Source organism: Denticeps clupeoides, chromosome 9 (assembly GCF_900700375.1).
Source record: "Denticeps clupeoides chromosome 9, fDenClu1.1, whole genome shotgun sequence".
In the NCBI taxonomy this organism is placed as follows: domain Eukaryota; kingdom Metazoa; phylum Chordata; class Actinopteri; order Clupeiformes; family Denticipitidae; genus Denticeps; species Denticeps clupeoides.
The window spans coordinates 12,469,122-12,487,282 of record NC_041715.1 but is presented as its reverse complement, the minus strand read 5'-3'; the positions used below and the strand labels follow the sequence as shown (position 1 = coordinate 12,487,282).

At 43.2% G+C, this 18,161-nt stretch overlaps 1 protein-coding gene across 3 annotated transcripts; it reads left to right on the top strand.

Annotated features, from left to right (window-relative positions):
* Nucleotides 1–218: 218 nt before the first annotated feature.
* LOC114796379 (centrosome and spindle pole-associated protein 1-like) lies at nt 219–16,565 on the top strand. 3 transcript variants are annotated; one of them, XM_028990268.1, is made up of 22 exons: nt 219–343; nt 1,355–1,425; nt 1,749–1,845; nt 1,970–2,027; nt 2,347–2,675; nt 2,745–2,866; nt 3,784–3,877; nt 4,101–4,209; nt 8,377–8,524; nt 8,600–8,722; nt 8,813–8,874; nt 8,952–9,095; nt 9,264–9,401; nt 9,495–9,653; nt 10,890–10,991; nt 11,954–12,011; nt 12,126–12,243; nt 12,868–13,007; nt 13,338–13,472; nt 13,780–13,844; nt 14,079–14,187; nt 14,596–16,565. In XM_028990268.1, exons 2-22 carry the CDS (start codon nt 1,365–1,367, stop codon nt 14,784–14,786), a joined length of 2,562 nt encoding a protein of 853 aa, XP_028846101.1. In that variant the 5' UTR covers nt 219–343; nt 1,355–1,364; the 3' UTR covers nt 14,787–16,565. The 3 variants fall into 3 exon arrangements, with proteins under 3 accessions (XP_028846101.1, XP_028846099.1, XP_028846100.1); XM_028990266.1 differs by having other exon boundaries at nt 13,780–13,877; XM_028990267.1 differs by having other exon boundaries at nt 261–355; nt 13,780–13,877.
* Nucleotides 16,566–18,161: the final 1,596 nt, after the last annotated feature.

The following is an 18,161-nucleotide window of genomic DNA, read 5'->3' as shown; positions in this document are numbered from 1 at the left end:
GATTTAAAAGTAGAGCAACATCATTACTACTACTATTATAGTAAAAATGTCTATGTAACAAGGTAATTACAAATATTAATATTTTATTTTATTTACATTAAGGCAAAATGCAATTTACAAAAGGCAAAATGCACAATTACATTGTGCTTTTCATGGATTTGTTTCCACATTTGGCAACCCTGCACCCTGAGTGGTTTATGCTGCACACACAGTGTCCACAGCAACAGCCTGATATGATTTGTTGTGTTTAGTGCAGTACAGTGACTCTTTGCTGCTCTTCATTGGAAACAATTGTCGTTACAAAACATCATCAGTAAATCAAGATTTTCTTCTTATGTAACGCGTGAGTACATTGGTAAATTGCAGAGATTTAAAACTTCTCAGATCAGGAAATTATGCGTTTCACAACATAAAAGATGTGTCAACATAGTTTAAATGCTGAATAGTGGATTGTATGTACAGGCACTTGTTCCCATTCAGCCTACCTCTCCCTTTTTTAAGTTCATGTCAGATTAGTTTATTACTTCATTAATAACAATTAATGATTCAAGATGGGGTTGTTGCTTATATAGGCTTATGTTTGGACTTTTATGATTTGAAAAAGCCACGTATCTCATCGTTCACCAGTGCAGTGAGTTGCGCAGAATCCAATTGTTTGCAATTGTGGATGATGAGTGTGCACAAGATATGAAAATCACTTCCAGATAAGGTATAATGTAATTGAAAATGTGTAATGTGTAACCTATTATGTTTGTTTGGGGCAGTGGCGCAATGGTGACCTAGCAGGTCAGGAAGCGGACTCATAACCAAATGGTTGTGGGATCAAATCCTGAACTGCAAAGGTACCACTGAGGTACCCGTGAGTTATTCTAACTTTTTAAAAACAGATACAGGAATCATGATTATACTAGCTTTGTTTGGACCTACCTTTTCGGCTTCTTTAATGCTTTTCATTAATTTATCAGAAATTTAAATGAGACTTAAATTAAATCTCACAGGTGTGTTATAAGAAATATGCAAAGGTGACAGAATTTAGGCATACAGTATATGCATGTTTTTTCAGTAATGTCAGGTACTTGTCACATGATTCCATCCATGTGACCGGGAGCAACATGAAGATGAGGTAACGTGACTCCCATAAATTGGCAAGATGGCAACTGCCATCCGCTCAGTCATTGATTACCGTGACACTTGTTATGTAATTAAAAATAGATATAATTTATATTTTTTTATGTGGGTTAGAGATACTGCGGTCGGTGATGTTGGCCAGTCCTGCACTGACTGATGGCCATTGATCAGATGAACCATGTGGGAAGGATGCAGTGATTTAATGTTCCAGTGTGCTGTGTTCTAGCCTGCAGGCAATGAGATTCAAATCTGCTGAGACGAAGAACATGGATGCCTTTCCTTCAGGGCTCATTATCGGTAGGCATATCGGTGTGCATTCTATAGTCTGTAGTTCTTTACTGCATGTTTAGTACATTATCTGTTTGTGAATAAGCAGCCCGAGTGGACAGACTATTATACTGTAGCACCCTATGCAGCCTCGTAAATATTGTCTGTTCAGAATGACTGTTCTATCGTTAATTAGAAAGCATTTGATTATACCAACCTGAAAAATCAGTTTTATTCCTTTGTTAATTCCAAACCTCTGTAATTCTCGACAGGAATGCTAATATGGTCAGCACACTTTTATTTATGTTTTGTCGAGTTGCAGTAACCACTCAGTTACATATCACATCACCCAGGGTCTTATGAAGGTGCTGAGATGAAACAGAGGAGGAAAGAGGTGTACAGACAGGAGCTGCTGCAGCAAATAGCGGAGAATCATACCAACAAGAAGAGGTAAGTTAAATCTGGCTATAGGACTGGGTTTACAAATGCTGTAAAACCATATCAGCATATTTTTCTGTTCCATGCATTCAATCAATCATTCATTGCATTCTGCAATGTTCTTAATGTTTAACAGAGAAAAGGAGCTTGAACTTCTAGTTGCTGCAAGTGGTGTCACTGACCCAGAGAAGCAGGTAACTCCACTATACATTAGGCATGCGCAGAGCATCCATTACTTGTATTTCTGATGTTTGAATGTTTGATAAATGAAGCCCAATGTGAAAGTGACAGATTAGTCAGGGGTTGCATGAAAGACCTAGTTACTGTTACTGGTTGCTGTCATGGGTAAAAGAGCAAAATTTTACACATTTAACCCCATTACACATTTAACCCCACAGGTTAAATGAAATATTATTTAAAAGAAAATTTATCTTTGTTTTCATTATAACTATTCATAAATGGTAACAGCTAAACAAGAGTATAATGGCAAATAACACACATCTTACACCACAGCCAGATCGCCTCAGACAGTTTGGAGCTGTGAGGCAAGAGTATCAGACCCAGAAGAGGGACGAACCATATAACCCAGGGCCAAAGCTGGACTCCCTTGGTGCAGACTCTTACAGACAGTCCACAGAAAAGAGGATCTCTCCAGGTGTAGAGAAGAGAGCAACCCCCCTTGTGGCTTTCCCACCTTTTGACAACAGTGCCATCCTGGATCGCCTAACCACATCTGGTGGATTGGGGGCTCTCAGCATAGCTGGTATTAGTGGGGTGACCTCCCACAACCAGGACATTCACAAGAGCCTTGTGGAAACTCTGGGTGAAATGATTGCTCCCAGGTAGCTGTACATTGTGTTTACAGAGCCAAGAGGAAGATATGATCCTAATATGATTTGGTGTTATGTCAGAATTACAGGTGCAGTGCCCCCAGTTCTCCCACCAGTTGTGAGCTCTGCCTGTAGAAGCCCCTATGATGATGTTTATTACCACTATGGAGTGACGAGTCCACTGGAGCCCCATCTGCCCATATGTCTGTGCTGCACTTAAACATGTGACTTTTCTCTTTACTGAGTTTGACACAGTTCTTGCTGACTGTCACACTCTTTTCAATAAACAGAACATAGCTGCAAAAGGAACATATTTGTAACACAACATTTTTTTTGTCCATGTGGACCCTGGGGTGGTTAGCATCATCACTGGCTATTTGTTTGTAAGATACAGGATTTAGCACCCAGTGGCAAAATATGATCGCCTTGTTCATTCAGATAGTGTCTAAATACAATGATAAAATGGCAAAATCAGTCATTTTAGTAATGGGATGGTACGCCCTGGCCAACTAGGTGATACATAAATAAAATCCTTGCTTGTCATTTGCCTCATGTGTAGCTAATAATTTAAAGTCTTCCAGGTGTGTCCTACATTTTGTTAGATTCTCACTGAAGGCATCAAAACTATGAATGAACACATGTGGAGTTATGTACTTAACAAAAAAAGGTGAAATAACTGAAAACATGTTTTATATTCTAGTTTCTTTGCTCTGATTACTGCTTTGCACACTCTTGGCATTCTCTCGATGAACTTCAAGAGGTCATCACCTGAAATGATTTTCCAACAGTGTTGAAGGAGTTCCCAGAGGTGTTTAGCACTTGCTGGCCCCTTTGCCTTCACTCTGCGGTCCAGCTCACCACAAACCATCTCGATTGGGTTCAGGTCCGGTGACTGTGGAGGTCAGGTCTCCACTTTTTGTTAAGTACATAACTCCACAGGGCCACTAGAATGTAATTATTGCAATGACTGAATTTTATATATAGAAGATTTTATACATGTAAACATTTAAACATGCATACTTAGTTTAAGAATGCTAAAATTACACATGAAAAAAGGGACAAATATAATAATTTTGCACAAATTAAAAAATAAACAGTGTGATCTCTGCACTTTTGTTAGATGGTCGTGGAACAGGAAAAATTCAGCATCCCCATTCATTGAGCTTTCCTCCACTACATTCTCAACGCCTCATTAACCCTGGCCTTCAGACACAGTGGGTGCATCTCTTCATATCATCAATTCTTTCCATGAAAGATGTTTTATTTCTATCCCTTTTTGTCTGGTGTCTTGTATTTTTTTTTGATTGAACAAAGTTCTCAGTGGTCAGTTTATCTTTTTATCTGATTCTGTCATGTGACCTTCTAGTTATACATGATCATCAGTCTGCTGTTTGTACCTTTGCTTTTTTCATGAAAAGCTACTGTTTTTATATGCAGGATGCCTGGAGAGTGTGCTGCTGCTCCTACTACAGAAAGCACTGCTGGATCAGGTCCCAGACTCAACACAGAAAGCGCTTTGAGTTACCTGGAGGTGTTGAAGCAGCAGGTGGTGGTCACAAAAGTGAAATATGTCTTTATATTAGGGCTGGGGAATTATGCCTTAAACAATTAATCTAGTGATAATTTTTATGATTTTTCAGTTAATCTAATGATTTGTTTTTCCCAAACCGGATCAATTAGATACAATCCGATTCTCGGGGAACAACTTAAACTAGCCTGCAGGCTTGTGGCAGGTACAAAAACAAACAGTTGCACTGTCAAAATGTCGCCGCTGCTGAAGGGGCAGAGTTACCGACTTTTATTGGCTGTCAGAATTGACTCCAGCTGGAAACCTCACCTGGAGCCAATCCTGACAGAGCAGCCCCTCCAAGGGCTACGTCCTTGGAGCCCCAGCAGTACCATCAGTGGAGGTGGCGGGGCGGACGGCGGTAACCAGCTCCTGGTCGGCTCCTGCCCTGCTGTGTCCTCCCCTTGGAGGACCCGGTCCCTCAGGCTGGCTCCCCGACATGGTCCGGCATGGCGGCCCCAGTCCCTTGGGCTGGCTCCCCGACATGGTCCTGCATGGTGGCCCCGGACACTCGGCCTGGCTCCCCGGCGTGGTCCCGCATGGCGGCCCCCGGACCCTCGGACATGCACACAAAAATCAGAGCCGATCCTTCCGGGTACATGCGGGCCCTGTCTCCGCACGTCCCCTCTGATACTTCTTACATCAATCCAGGCTGGTGCCTTCTGGGACCATGCAGCCCTACCCCGCTGATAGAGCGGCCAGCTTCCCTCCCTGCACTGCACTGGGAGGCGGTCCCGGAGCCTCCGCCGACCGTTCACGGCACCACTGGCTAATGCCTTCTGGGCCCATGCAGCCCCTCTCGCTGCATGTCCTGGGTGCCAATGTGGGGGCTTTGCCAGACCATCCGGCTAACCCCTTCTGCGTCCGTTGGGACAAGCAGGCCCTCTTCCTGCCTGTCCCAGCTGGGTCCTCATGCCTACCAGGGGGCTCTATGGTACACCGCCCCTCTGGAGACGGACCCAGGCCCATGCCTGGCCCGCCTTCCGTACCAGCTACGGAGGACCCAGCTCTGTCGCTTCCCCACCTACCCTCCCCTCAGGAGGAGCCCCTAACCCGAACTGCACCCCCCCCAAAAAATTCTTTGGGGGAACACCCCCCCCCACTCCCAGCTGGACTTAGGGGTACCTTGGGGCTCGTCCACCTCGTCCTGGACCAGTGCAGTCAGGTTAGGAACTCCCTCCCTGGGGTTCGGCTCCGCTGCTGGGTCGCCATCTGGTGGACATTAAGAGGGGAAGTGGGAGCGACATACGGACACAAATGCCACGCACACACACACACAGACAGAGACAAACAAAAGAGAGGGTTTCTCTGGGACCTCCTCAGGGGGCACAGCCAGGATCTCGGGAGGCGCGACCTTCTCGCCGCCCGCCAGTGCTGGGCCTTCTTGCACCGGATCCTGACTTGCTCTGGGTGTGGTGGAGGGGCAGAGTTCGATCCCTGGCTCAGACTCTGGCCAATCAAACTCCGCCCTCAATCTCTGCAGGAAGTCCCGAAAACTCATTCTGTCTGTCTCTCCCCGCTGCCAGAGGGCTGCGCCCCAGCCCCATGCTAACCCATTCAGACACGCAAGGATGGTGGTGATCCTATCCACGTCTGAAAGGAGGGAAGAGCAGCAAGTACACACCACAGGATGTTATAAAAGACTGGTATGTACCTGCTGCCCCACTGAAGGGTCCCAGGAACATGGGTATGGTTGGCAAGAGTCGCTGCCACAGCAGAAGTATAACGTTTCAGCTTTCGCTGTATATGGACCACGTAGGGACGGATACACACTCAACACAGACCTCTTTGTTTCCGGGAACGCCCACAGCCTGTGGTGACGTCCTCGTTGTTTTATTGTTACATTGCGCCTTCTCATTGGCTGCAATACAATCAATTCTAACCATATACCTTACAGGTATGTTCCACACAGTATGTTCCAGACACATCGGTGAACATGGTGGTGGGTGTGTGGCATGGGGGATGGTGGACATCTTCTTCAGCATGCGGCGGCGCTGGTGCTGCACTGCCGTTCTGCTGGGGAACAACCGGGCAGAGGGAAGGCGGGTTGGCATCCGGAGCTGGGAAGGCTAATTCCCCGCGAAGCAGTCCCGGCAGCGCAGTTGCTGGCTGGCGACCTCCCATCGCCCTGATCCACCAGCTTACCCCTGCATCGCCATCTTCCTCCACGCTGTTGTCGCACCTCTGGGAGTGATGTGGGTCGTACCTCGTGCCCCATGTGGGTCTTCACGGACTTCGCGACGATCTCGGACGCGCATGATGGGTGGAGCCATCCCGGCCCCGACCGCCCACCAATCCACGTCATCGTCGCTTTCGTAGTCCGTGTTCTCCCACCGGTGGTCCCGAGGGTCGTCCACCCTGCTGGCATCCTGGACCCAGGGCGCGATCCACTCCCATGGGCAGTACTCTGGCCATTGGGCTGGAGCCTGCCCACCTCCTCGCTGGAGGAACGCCGCAGTTGTAGTTTCTCACACCCCTGGAAGTAACGTGGTTCCCCAGTCCACAGAGAGCCTTGCCAGAGTTCCTGGCTCGACATGGCGTGGGGGTCGCATTCTCTGCGCTCGCTGCCCACGTCACTCCCTCGCTGCTGCCGACACCACCGTCTTCGCTCCACCCACTCACCCACCGACATTGGCAGGGATTTATTAATAATAATAAATAAACACAAATAAATGTGGCTCGGTGGCCAAAAAACAGTGAAACAAAGGGGAGAACATAAACTTGCCCACGGGCGTGTGCCGGTTGCCAGAACTCAAAACATAAATACATTCGCCAATGGAAGTCAAGTTCATGACCGAGTCCACGAAAATGTCGTCGCTGCAGAATGGGCAGTGTTACAGCCTTTTAAAGGCAGTCAGAATTGGCTTCAGCTGTAGCGATCACCTGGAGCCAATCCTGACACACACACACACACACACACACAATTTATACATTCTAATTTACATATCTGACTGAACAAAACATTTATTTCAATGTACATAATTAATACATAGTTAGTGCTCTTAAATAAAAATCAAGTAATAGTAAAATATGTGCAAAATAATGTTAGAGGTAGCATTCAATGAATAACAAGGTTACACAGAATGCTTTCTCAGAGCAATTATCAATGTAAACTTAGTGGCTTGAATACAGAAAGTGTTGTATTGCTTTTATTAAAAAAGCAGCAATAGAAGCTGTCAGTCCACCATGGTGCCCTTCCTGTACCAACAGAATGTCATGTTATGTCATTTAAGTGAAAATTTATACATTGAAGTACTCCCACGTCTTTGACGAATTAGTATTTCTTGCACAGTTGAAATTGGCCCATTCCATATTTAGTGTATTTGTTGTGTTGACCAAATAAGTGATATTGATGCGTTGCCCCTGTTACTTTACATCTACATACAGTACAGGCCAAAAGTTTGGACACACCTTCTCATTCAATGCATTTTCTTTATTTTCATGACTATTTACGTTGGTAGATTCTCACTGAAGGCATCAAAACTATGAATGAACACGTGGAGTTTTGTACTTAACAAAAAAAGGTGAAATAACTGAAAACATGTTTTATATTCTAGTTTCTTTGCTCTGATTACTGCTTTGCATACTCTTGCATTCTCTTGATGAGCTTCAAGAGGTCATCACCTGAAATGGTTTTCCAACAGTCTTGAAGGAGTTCCCAGAGGTGTTTAGCACTTGTTGGCCCCTTTGCCTTCACTCTGCGGTCCAGCTCACACCAAACCATCTCGATTGGGTTCAGATCCAGTGACTGTGGAGGCCAGGTCTTCATTTTTTGTTAAGGACATAACTCCACATGTGTTCATTCAGTGAGAATATACCAATGTAAATGGTCATGAAAATAAAGAAAACGCATTGAATGAGAAGGTGTGTCCAAACTTTTGGCCTGTACTGTACCTACTTCATGCCTACTTGTCAGGGCCCGGGTCCTGGGGAGAACGTGCTGACATGGCCAAAGCTGGAGAGGTGGCCAGGGGGCTGGGGTTGCATGAGCAGAGTGTAGCAGAGAACTTTATACACAATCCCGGCCCTGACCACTTCAAGGTCATTTTTCCTGTGGGCGCCTGCGTGTACGAGTGGTGGGGAGGCAGCCACAACACAACTTCATATCTACACTTGGTCATTTCAAGAGTTTTGTGTTTTTTCCAGATACGAGAGCAACAGGAGCGAAGGAGGCACGAAAAAGAGGAAAATGAGCGCTACAATGCTAAAGTGGAAGCGGAAATGAAGGCATACAACCCCTGGGGTCGAGGAGGTGGTGGAGCACCACTGAAAGACAAACAGGGCAATCTTATCAGTGAGTTAATAGTTGAGTTTAAATGGCACTTCCATGGGTATATTTATTGTGCTTTGCTTGCTTCCCTGTATTCAGGTGATCTAAAGTGGATGCACAAAACCAACGAGGAGGCATACCTGTACCCTGACGTTCAGGACCGGAACGGGGTAGGAAACAGTCCTCAAGCAACAGAGCAGGTCCATCTCAGCATGTCTTCAAGTAAGGCCTTGGTTCTCAAACTGTGGAACTTGCTAGTGGTATGCCGGGAATGTCTTTTAGTATTCTAAATAAAAGGGGGTTTCTTTGTAGATGAGCCAATGTCTCAGCAACGGTACAAACAGGACAAGTACAGGGATGACCTAAGACAGCAGGTAGACACCATAGTAGCACTCACATCCAGAGGCCTGTTTCAGTGCTCGGTTATTCATGTGTCTGTTTTTATCATGAGATCGAGGAAAAGAGGCAAGCGCAGATGAAAGAGAGGAAGCGTATTCAGCTGGAGGACGAGAGGGAGGAGAAGAGGCTGGCGGAGCAGAGGGCTCGTATCCAGAGGGAGTTCGAGGAGGAACAGAGGAAGCAAAGTCTGCAGGATGTAAAAGCATAAAATCCAGATATACATGATTCAAAACACTCTTCTAAAACATTGCTGAAAAGTTAAAGATGAGGATGAAACATCTGTTGTCACTGTTGTATCGTGTGCCAGATGATTTCATAACCACCAGTAGCCTTAGTCAAGCACTTTTACTGTTCATGTCTTTAGCCAGTCACCAGAAATCAGGCATCAATCCATCAAGCGGAGGAGCAACAGAAGGCGGTCGAGCAGAAGAGAGATGAGGCAGAGGAGGAGGAAGATGGGGAGAACAGCGCCCTCCAGCTGCAGTGGGAGAGACACACACAAGTCAGCGTCACTGTGTTTGTGTGTGTTTTGAATAAAGATGCACCGATGCCACTTCTTTGCAAACCGATTTGTGCATTTTTATTTGTGTTATAGCTTATACCGAGTATCAATACCGATACCGATACTGAACAGGGAGTCGGGTCATGTCACGGTGGCAGGACAGGGCAGGAAAACGGACGCGTTCACGTGACTCACAAAAAAAGAGGGATTTACTTGAAACCTGATACACAGGACATCTACTCACATGACAAGGTACAAACACAACAAGGCTACATTTACACGCTTAACATTAGGGCATGAGGAAGACACACAGATTTAATATAACTTTCGTTATATTAAATCCCATAAACAGCTGATTGCTGTGGTGAAATGCTATTAAGATGAGTACCTGCACAGGCATCCGAGGACAGTGCTTTGCCATCCCCAATATTGTGGCAGATATTTGTTGAAAATTAAAATAAAATAAAGTGAGTGAGTGAAAGCCTCTGTTATGGCCTGTGAGCTGTCATTAGACATTTTCTCTTATGCAAAGCATGAGTTAAGTTTGGTTGCTGCGGTCTTGCACTAGCAACACTGGTTGCCTGGCGATCTCTATGTACTTAGAGCGTCATCAGATGTTTAATCCAATTTTTGGTGTCCTTTCCGCCCCTCAACGCCATAGCAGTATAGACCTTACAATCTGCTTTACTACTGTCAGTGTCTCTTAACTTCAAATAATCCCACATCACAGAAATTTTCACTGTGCCCAGTAAAAATCTACTGGCAATTATTATTGGCAATTAATTTAGGAATATGCGTGTTCTAATCAGTAGTATTTTTGCATCAGTATTGTTGCATCCTTAGTTCTGAACAAAATAAAAAGCCTTAAAAAGCCAGGATCCTTCTGTTGGATTTTCTGACATCATTAAAACCCTTGGTCATGTTGTCATTTTATTCAATGACAGGAATTTGACAAGTCTTACAGAAAATTATGACAGACTTGGTTTATGGCAATGTCAGGAAGAATATTTTTGCTCCCCATTTTCAGTGGGGTGACGTCACGTGCTGCCAAACTGAATTATAGGTCAGTCACTTTGCATTGCTTGCTGCAGAAAGTTTACAAATATTTACCTTTAGAATTAGAAGAGATTGAGTGTCCAGAGCTATTTAGTTTGACCAAATCATTGTGAGGGTGCTGTAGAGTAATCCTGTCTTTTAGGGTCTGACTGCAGTGAATGTGCAGGTCACTAATGTAATCAATGTAAAGACTTTGTTCTTCCATGTTAATGACTTCTCTAATGACAAGTAATGACAGGAGATGTCACTCTATGTCACAGAGTGGTATGGGGTGAGCCAGGAAGGACGTTGTTATCTTACGCTAACTGATAATAAACTGAAGTGCCAAGTAATGTTAATGTTAAACGTTAGTTCATTATGACTTTGGAACAGGTCACTGTCAGAAACTGGTGATTTAGCTGATGCTGCAAACTTATTCTCTTTACTGTGAAGACCAAGGGGCAGTTGACCCCTCCAACACCAGCCCAGCGAAAGAGGGTCATGGGCCAGCAGACTTCCAGGCCTCCCTCAGGAGAGTCAGGAGAAGGCCCATCTGTAAGTTATAACTCAGAAAGCACACACAGCATGAATTGGAAAGCAGGTGTGATTAGTGAATGGGATTGGTAACATGGGCTGCAATCTAGTGGGGCTTCTTGGTGTTTGACATGATGTAGTAGTCACCGGATTAGGGTTTTGGGTAAGTAGTGCTGTAGTACTTTTAGGATTAAAGTGCTGTATTGACTGTGATTTATAGTGATGGGGTTATTAGTTAGGGATACACCGATCTGATAAGTATATTGGATATTGCTCAAGTAATGATTCAATAATTTATTAAACTTTTTTTTAAAATAAAATTAAACTTTGACCGCTGTGTGATGTGATGCATTGGCACACGATCAATAGGCAAGCTCTGTTAGCATTTTTGATACAAATTTTTGAACCACATTCAATGTTAGCATGCTAACATGCAAATTTTTCAACATGCTCCAAATGTCACCAAATTTTATGTGACGCATTGTGACCATGACTCATTAGCATTCTTTAAGTTTAGCATGCCAGCAATATGCTGTAAACATCACCAAATTTCTTGTGTTAATATGTCAATTAAAGCCCAAAAATATTTTTCTCTCATCTCTTCAAGTTTTACAATTTCATCTATTCCACAAAATTAACTAATTGAACAATCGTTCCGCTCTTCCTCTTTATCCTTTCATCTTCTTGTCTTGTAACCTTTTTACTGCTTTCCGAGCCAAAATCAAACTTTGTTCACAAACTTCCCTTTTGTAATTGTTATATTGTCTTTCAAGTACAAAAAAACTGAATTTAAGGGAATATTTTAGAAGATCAGTCTTCTCCCCACAATAAGACAGTTTAATCATTAAATACCATATTGGTATTGGTATCAGAAATGAGAAAGCCAGATCGGTGCATCCCTAGTTAGAGTTCTGTGATAGTGTCATTTCAGTTGGGCTGACTAAGTTAAGCTAAACTAGTGATGTGGTGTTATCTTGGCTTAGACACCTTGGCCATCGGCTCCTCCAACTCCTGTTCCTGCCCGCTGGAATCAGCTCAGAGGTAGTGGTCCCCACCACAGCTGGTTACACTGGGACTTCCAAAACTTACTGTGCCTAATATACTGTGTGTGTGTGCGTGTCTGTCTGTGTTTCTGTGTGTGCGTCTGTGCATTAGAAAATGGCATAAGTGAAATGTCTGCACTCAGCAGACGTCTATGCATTCTGCAGAGGAAGATGGATAGCCAGCGACTGCTGACAGGGCGGGAAGAACTGGATAGCCCCATTCCCACCAGGTACAGCCAGTTGGTGGGGTCTGGGTTCTTCCAAACTGAAAAGTGTATAAACCATTCACTGGGGTGATTCTTAGGAAGCTGTGGTGGACATATTTGGGTCAGGCTTTCCAAAAAAGGCATTTCATATCCACAAGATCCTCCTCCTGACCTACAAATGCTACACCTACAAAAGTATTTATGTGACTGGTTGCTCCACAGGCAAAGGACTCCTTTTCATCCCTCACACCAGGTTGTGTTCCATCAGTGCTGATGCTCATGCTCTCTGGAATTCACATCCGCAATGCCCTGTCTCTGGACATTTTCAAGAGCCAGATGAAACAAAATTATTCTTCAAAGCTAATTAATATAAAGTGACCTTGGATTCCTGGAAGGGTACTACACAAATCAAAGTTATTATTTAATGTTAAGTAACTGTGATGCTTTCTATAAAGAAAGTATTAAATCTATCTGATGTAAAAAATGGTTATTAATGGTTATTATCTGTAACTATAAATTATGCTGCTGCATCAATTATTCCTACTGTTTTTATTTCAGCAATTGGGAGAAGCTGCTCCTCTCTCAGATGTCTTGGAGATTACAGCATTGACCATAAACCAGCTTTTTGTTCGTATATCTCTGGTCCAGGCGCAGAGGTCCACCCCCAGTAGATGTTTCGGAAGAGGGCAGAGTCAGCATACAGGTCGTACCCAGGAAGCCTTCACCCAGAGCCACTAAACCCATCAACATCCACAATATTTTTGACTTCAACCAACTAAAATGCAGAGGCAAGTACAACAAACACACACACACTCTACATGGACTTGGGTGGTAGGAGCCTAGTGGGTAACACACTTGTTAGCCTAGTGGGTAACACCTATGAACCAGAAGACCCGGGTTCAAATCCCGCTTACTACCATTGTGTCCCTGAGAAAGACACTTAACCCTAAGTTGCTCCAGGGGGGACTGTCCCTGTAACTACTGTAAGTCGCTCTGGATAAGGGCGTCTGATAAATGCTGTAAATGTAAATGGACTTCAGAGTGTTGAACAACCACACAAGCGCATATGTGATTTTGTCTATGTGCGAGATGTAGTGCCAGTGTGTGACCATTCTCAGAGAGTGCCTCCCGTAAAGAGGTGCAGCGAGTGTTCCCAGACCCGCCCACTGATGGCCAAAGTCTGGAGCTGCAGCAAGAGTCACTGATCCAAGAACAGCAGCGTGTGATTAACAACATGAGGGCGAGAACAACTGGTAAGATATACCAGCACAGTTGATTTATTGATGTTAAGAGAGAACAATAGGATAACAGAGCTGTTCTCCAAAGACACAATGTCATTGTTTAATGAAAATAAGCATATTATGCAGTAAAAGGTTCAGGTAAATCAATATTTGATCAATGTTTGATATAGGGTTTTTTTTTTCTTTCACTTTTCACTACAATTTTGCACTATACTTTATATATTATGAATGTGTGGTGGGATATTTGATAGTCTCTTAAGAGGGGAAGTGTTTATTTCTGGGTGTAAGCTAAAGTTTAACTAATGTGTTTCTCGCTTAGTCTACAGTGGGAATGATGTCACTGGGCAAAACCCATCTGAGCAGAGAGCCAACCAGATTGATGAAGTGAGAAGGCATCGGCTCCAGGCAGACAGTGATGTAACAATCAGAGCTAATTAATATTTCTCCATTTAGCCCTTCAGCAAGGACTGTTATAAACAGAAATAAAAGTAAATGCAGCATAGTGTTTACTTATAAAAGACAATAAGGAGCAAACTAAAAACAATGCAGATATTTTTTTTTACTTAACACATATATACTGGAAAGTTGCAAAGAGTGAGTTGACTGATTTGTCCACAGGACTTGCCATATCTAAGCTTAAGCAGCTTTAACATCGAGAAAATCAGGGAGAGGAACCAAGGCAGGCTGAGGCATCTAGAGGAGGGAATGGAACCAGACCGGAGGTCAGGTGAGGGATGCTAAAGTGACCCCTGGCTTCTGGGGTAACCTTTCATATACATGATTGGATGCTGCTGTCCATATTCATCTTGAACGTCATTTAAACAAATTCTGTAATAATAGAGGTTTCCAAACACTCGTTTTAATATTGCAGCTAAATTTTATTAGAAAAGTAACAGATTTTAAATGTCATAGCATGTCCCTCGTCTCCCAGAATACATAAATAACATTCAGTCGAACCAATTGTTTTGGACATTAATTTTGTTCATGTTATTAATGTGGAAATTTCACACTGATGTGAAAGTGTGTGTTTGTGTTCATTCTGCCTGATGCTCATCTACCTAGGTGCTTTTTATGTGTGAACAAATGTTGTTTGGTGATAGCAGGTTTGCAGATCTCTGATTGGTTCCCTCCACAGAAGAACGTTTTATGGATGAAGGGGACTACTCATGCCCTCCTTCCCCTCTACCAGGCGGTAGAGTCTCTGTAGATACAATTGACACAGAGCCCTGGCTGAGACCAGGAACAACGGAAACGCTGAAGAGCTTCTTGGCCATGAGGAGGTGGGCTGGGCAAGATGCTACAACTAAGCTCCGATCAGCTGACTGACAGATGAAGCCCACATGAGCTCTGGCACCCTGTCAGTCCCCAAAGCTATTTACAGAAAATCAGATACGTTTGCTGAATGATGCTTCATTTATGCTCTACCCAAATATTTACATTTCTAAATACATCATGCAATTACTTTTACACAAGTTCCAAGTTGTCCTGCAGTATATTCAGAAATGCAATATAATCATTTAGTTCACATATGTTGCTTTTGTATTTGCGCAGCAGAGCCAAGTCAAACACAATTCTAGCAGAAGCAACTACCACCTTATAGAATAATAAAGGTGCAGAAAAAAACGAAGCATTACGCTGAAGAGATAGAGGTATGGAAAGGAGGAAATTAATCCTGTTGCATTTCACAATATACCCACAAGGTGTTACTCTAGATCCATTTCAGTGTGGGTTTAGTTTAAAGTGAATGGAACTACGGAGTCAAGATTTGAGAGCTATTGTATAATGAAATAGCTTTCATGACAACCGTAACTTAAATGAAATTAATAATTGAAATCATTAAAACACAATCTACCACAATCCAATAAAAAGACAGACATTGTATCATTACAAAAACAATAGAGTGCAAAATTGAAAGTAACAATAAAATAAACAGACATAAAATAAACTGGCAATTTATCTGCATTGCCATTATTTAAAACTTATTTTTTATAGAATTAAATTAGGAATTTTTCAAGTGTCCAATAAAATGGGGACAACTTACAGGATAATTTGTGTTCCATGTAACAAATACATGCCACCTCCGCAAGGATGCTGAGACTTTCTTGACTTGAAAAGCTTTCTGCCGCTCTTAAAATTATTGTAGTATGTTATTATAAATTGTAAATGTTTTTGCCTTTATACAACTGTGAACAAGACAGAGGCTGGATTCACTAACATTACATTAAGCATGTCTTCAGAGATTTCGGCAAAAATGCACACAATAACATACGGGCTGCTTGCTAGTTGTATCTGAATTAACTAAACGTGTAGCTGGCACTTGTATGCTTGATTTCATTTGTGAGATTGCAGAAGACATACTGTGTGTACTTGCTGAGATGTTGTCAAATGCACCTCATGTGCATTCTGTCTGATTTATTTGTCCTGAATATGGTGGATGAAGAAGAAGCCCATAAAATGTGTTATTCAATTAGTGCTATGCTACTACATCCAACAATACCATATTTCCCCATTTTATGAAGGCGAGTGCAGCGTACTGGAGTCTCACAACCCCAATGTCAACCTAGAGGAATCTAGGTTCCTGGTGGGTCGTCATGGAGACAGGTTGAGGTGTTAACAGTGTTTGGGATGTAAGGGCCCATGTGATCTCCAGGGGCAAAGCGATGAGGCCTGTGCCTTAACAGCCCTGCCAAGGGACTGCCTTGTCTCCGAGGCCAGTCATCACCAGGAGCTGTTACCAAGTGTGCTTCTACTGGGATCTTCTCAGTGCACTCCCAGACTCTCTAGGCGGTCGTCTTTCCTCCCTTCCATGTCACCACATTACTTGTTTCGTCAGACTAATCAAAAAATTCATTAATTGTTCTTTTTGTAGTACTTAATGGCTTATTATTTTAAACACTAAAATGATAATTAGACCGTTATGTGAAAGCGGCATGCTTGGGAATATAAATGTAATGTCAGAGGAATATACATCAAAGAGGTGTCGACCTGTTTGTGCATGCAGCAAGTGTTTGTCCTGTCTGTTTGTAGTAATGGCTCTGGGTCTCTGGAGATTTCAAATCCAACTCCAGGCACCAGAGTAAATTAAAGGACTCATTTAGAATTTTACCACTGTTTTTTTTAGCACAAATCAACAAGTTTCACATTTTTGGGGAATTTATGGCACTTCAAGTATTGGTTACCTGCATATCATAATGAGGGGGTGACAATCCTCTATGCATCTCGAAAAAAGGAACAATGGATGACAGATCATTTTCTAATCTATGAGGGGCTTAATTCATTATAACAAATTAATATCTTTGCGTACTGGAGTGTGGTGAAACAATGCACAAGTGTGGGCTGAATTAGGAGATTGTTTTGTTTTACACATTTTTTGGGTTCGAAAGACGTTCTCTGTGGACCGCATTTTCATTACAGGATGTACGGTGGGGATCTTAAGATGTCGGTATGAAAAAGCTCTTATAAAACTCCCCTTCCCTGATGGCTGTTCAGCAGCACAGAAGTATGCAAGGGAACTGAGCTTTATTGATTTTTATTACTTTTTTTACGGCACCCTTTTCATCTCTGATTTATCATAACGCAGCGTGCTCTCCAATCGAGTCGCCGATTGTGCAGGGGAGATAATAACTTCATAAATCATTATAACTTTCTGACGGCTACATGTGTGTATTGCATCCAGGACTCACCCTAACATCCTGTCAGAGCCCGTCGCAATAAAGGCCAGTTCTAGTCAGGGCATTTAAGTGTTTCATATCTCCCTGCATACAAATTGAATGGTGTGCTAAATGAAGGAATGGAGGAATGGTAAGAGCTTAACAGCAGATCAGCGTCCCCGTTGCTCCCGCCTCAGCAATTATCTGATATAAATGATTGTAACAGTTACCGGTTAAATAATGCAAACTAATTGCTTTTGAATCGGCTCCGACTACCTGCCACCATTAACATACTCTCACATGCATTGTGGCCAGTAATGCTTCAGTACATGCATGCAACATGAAAACCTGAATTCAGAAAATTAATTAATAAATAGGAAACAATAAAAAAGTGAGCATGGAGCTGAGTGCTGGAGGTGGGAGGAGATGAGGAGCAATCATTGCTGTGGGAGGGAGGGGCTGTTCTGTTCCCATCATGCGGAGACATATGTAGTTTTGGCCAACAGCTCAATTTAAAAGGGTTTTGCATATCACTCAAAAGAGTGACATTTAAGTGTGCAGTAACCATTTAAGTGACTAGTTCTGTTTCTATTTTCATAACAACAATTTGAGAGAGAAAATTTATTCAGCAGCATCATGAAGTGAAAAAGTGAAAGTTAAGTGGTTGCCATTGTGATACACTGCCGCACAGCACTCGGTGCACAATGAAATGTGTCCTCTGCAACCCTCTGATTACAAGTCAGCTTCCTGTGATTACGAGTCAGCTTCCTACTCGCTAGGCCACCACTGCCCCCATTTTGGGGAATTCGCAGGGGTCAGCACAGCCAGAGTGCAATATCTGAGCCTCGTCCTGGGTGAACCGCTGTCTTGATCGCTGTCTTTCAAACGGCAGCTCAAGACCTTCCTCTTTACAGAATATTTAGATTAACTTGTAACCTTCTTATTGTCTGACTTATGTATAGAAATACAACAAAGTGAGTAAAAAGATTGTATTCATAGTTGGGAGTCCTAGTGAACCAGAATTGATCACTTCATTGATTGTAACATGGAA

Excerpts from the sequence above, each read along its gene's own strand:
- LOC114796379 (XM_028990266.1), top strand. The coding sequence starts at position 1,365 with ATGAGATTCAAATCTGCTGAGACGAAGAACATGGATGCCTTTCCTTCA. Across the intron at positions 8,875-8,951 it reads GGGATGACCTAAGACAGCAG|ATCGAGGAAAAGAGGCAAGC; the intron begins GTAGACACCATA and ends TTTTATCATGAG. Across the intron at positions 9,402-9,494 it reads AGTGGGAGAGACACACACAA|CTTATACCGAGTATCAATAC; the intron begins GTCAGCGTCACT and ends TTTGTGTTATAG.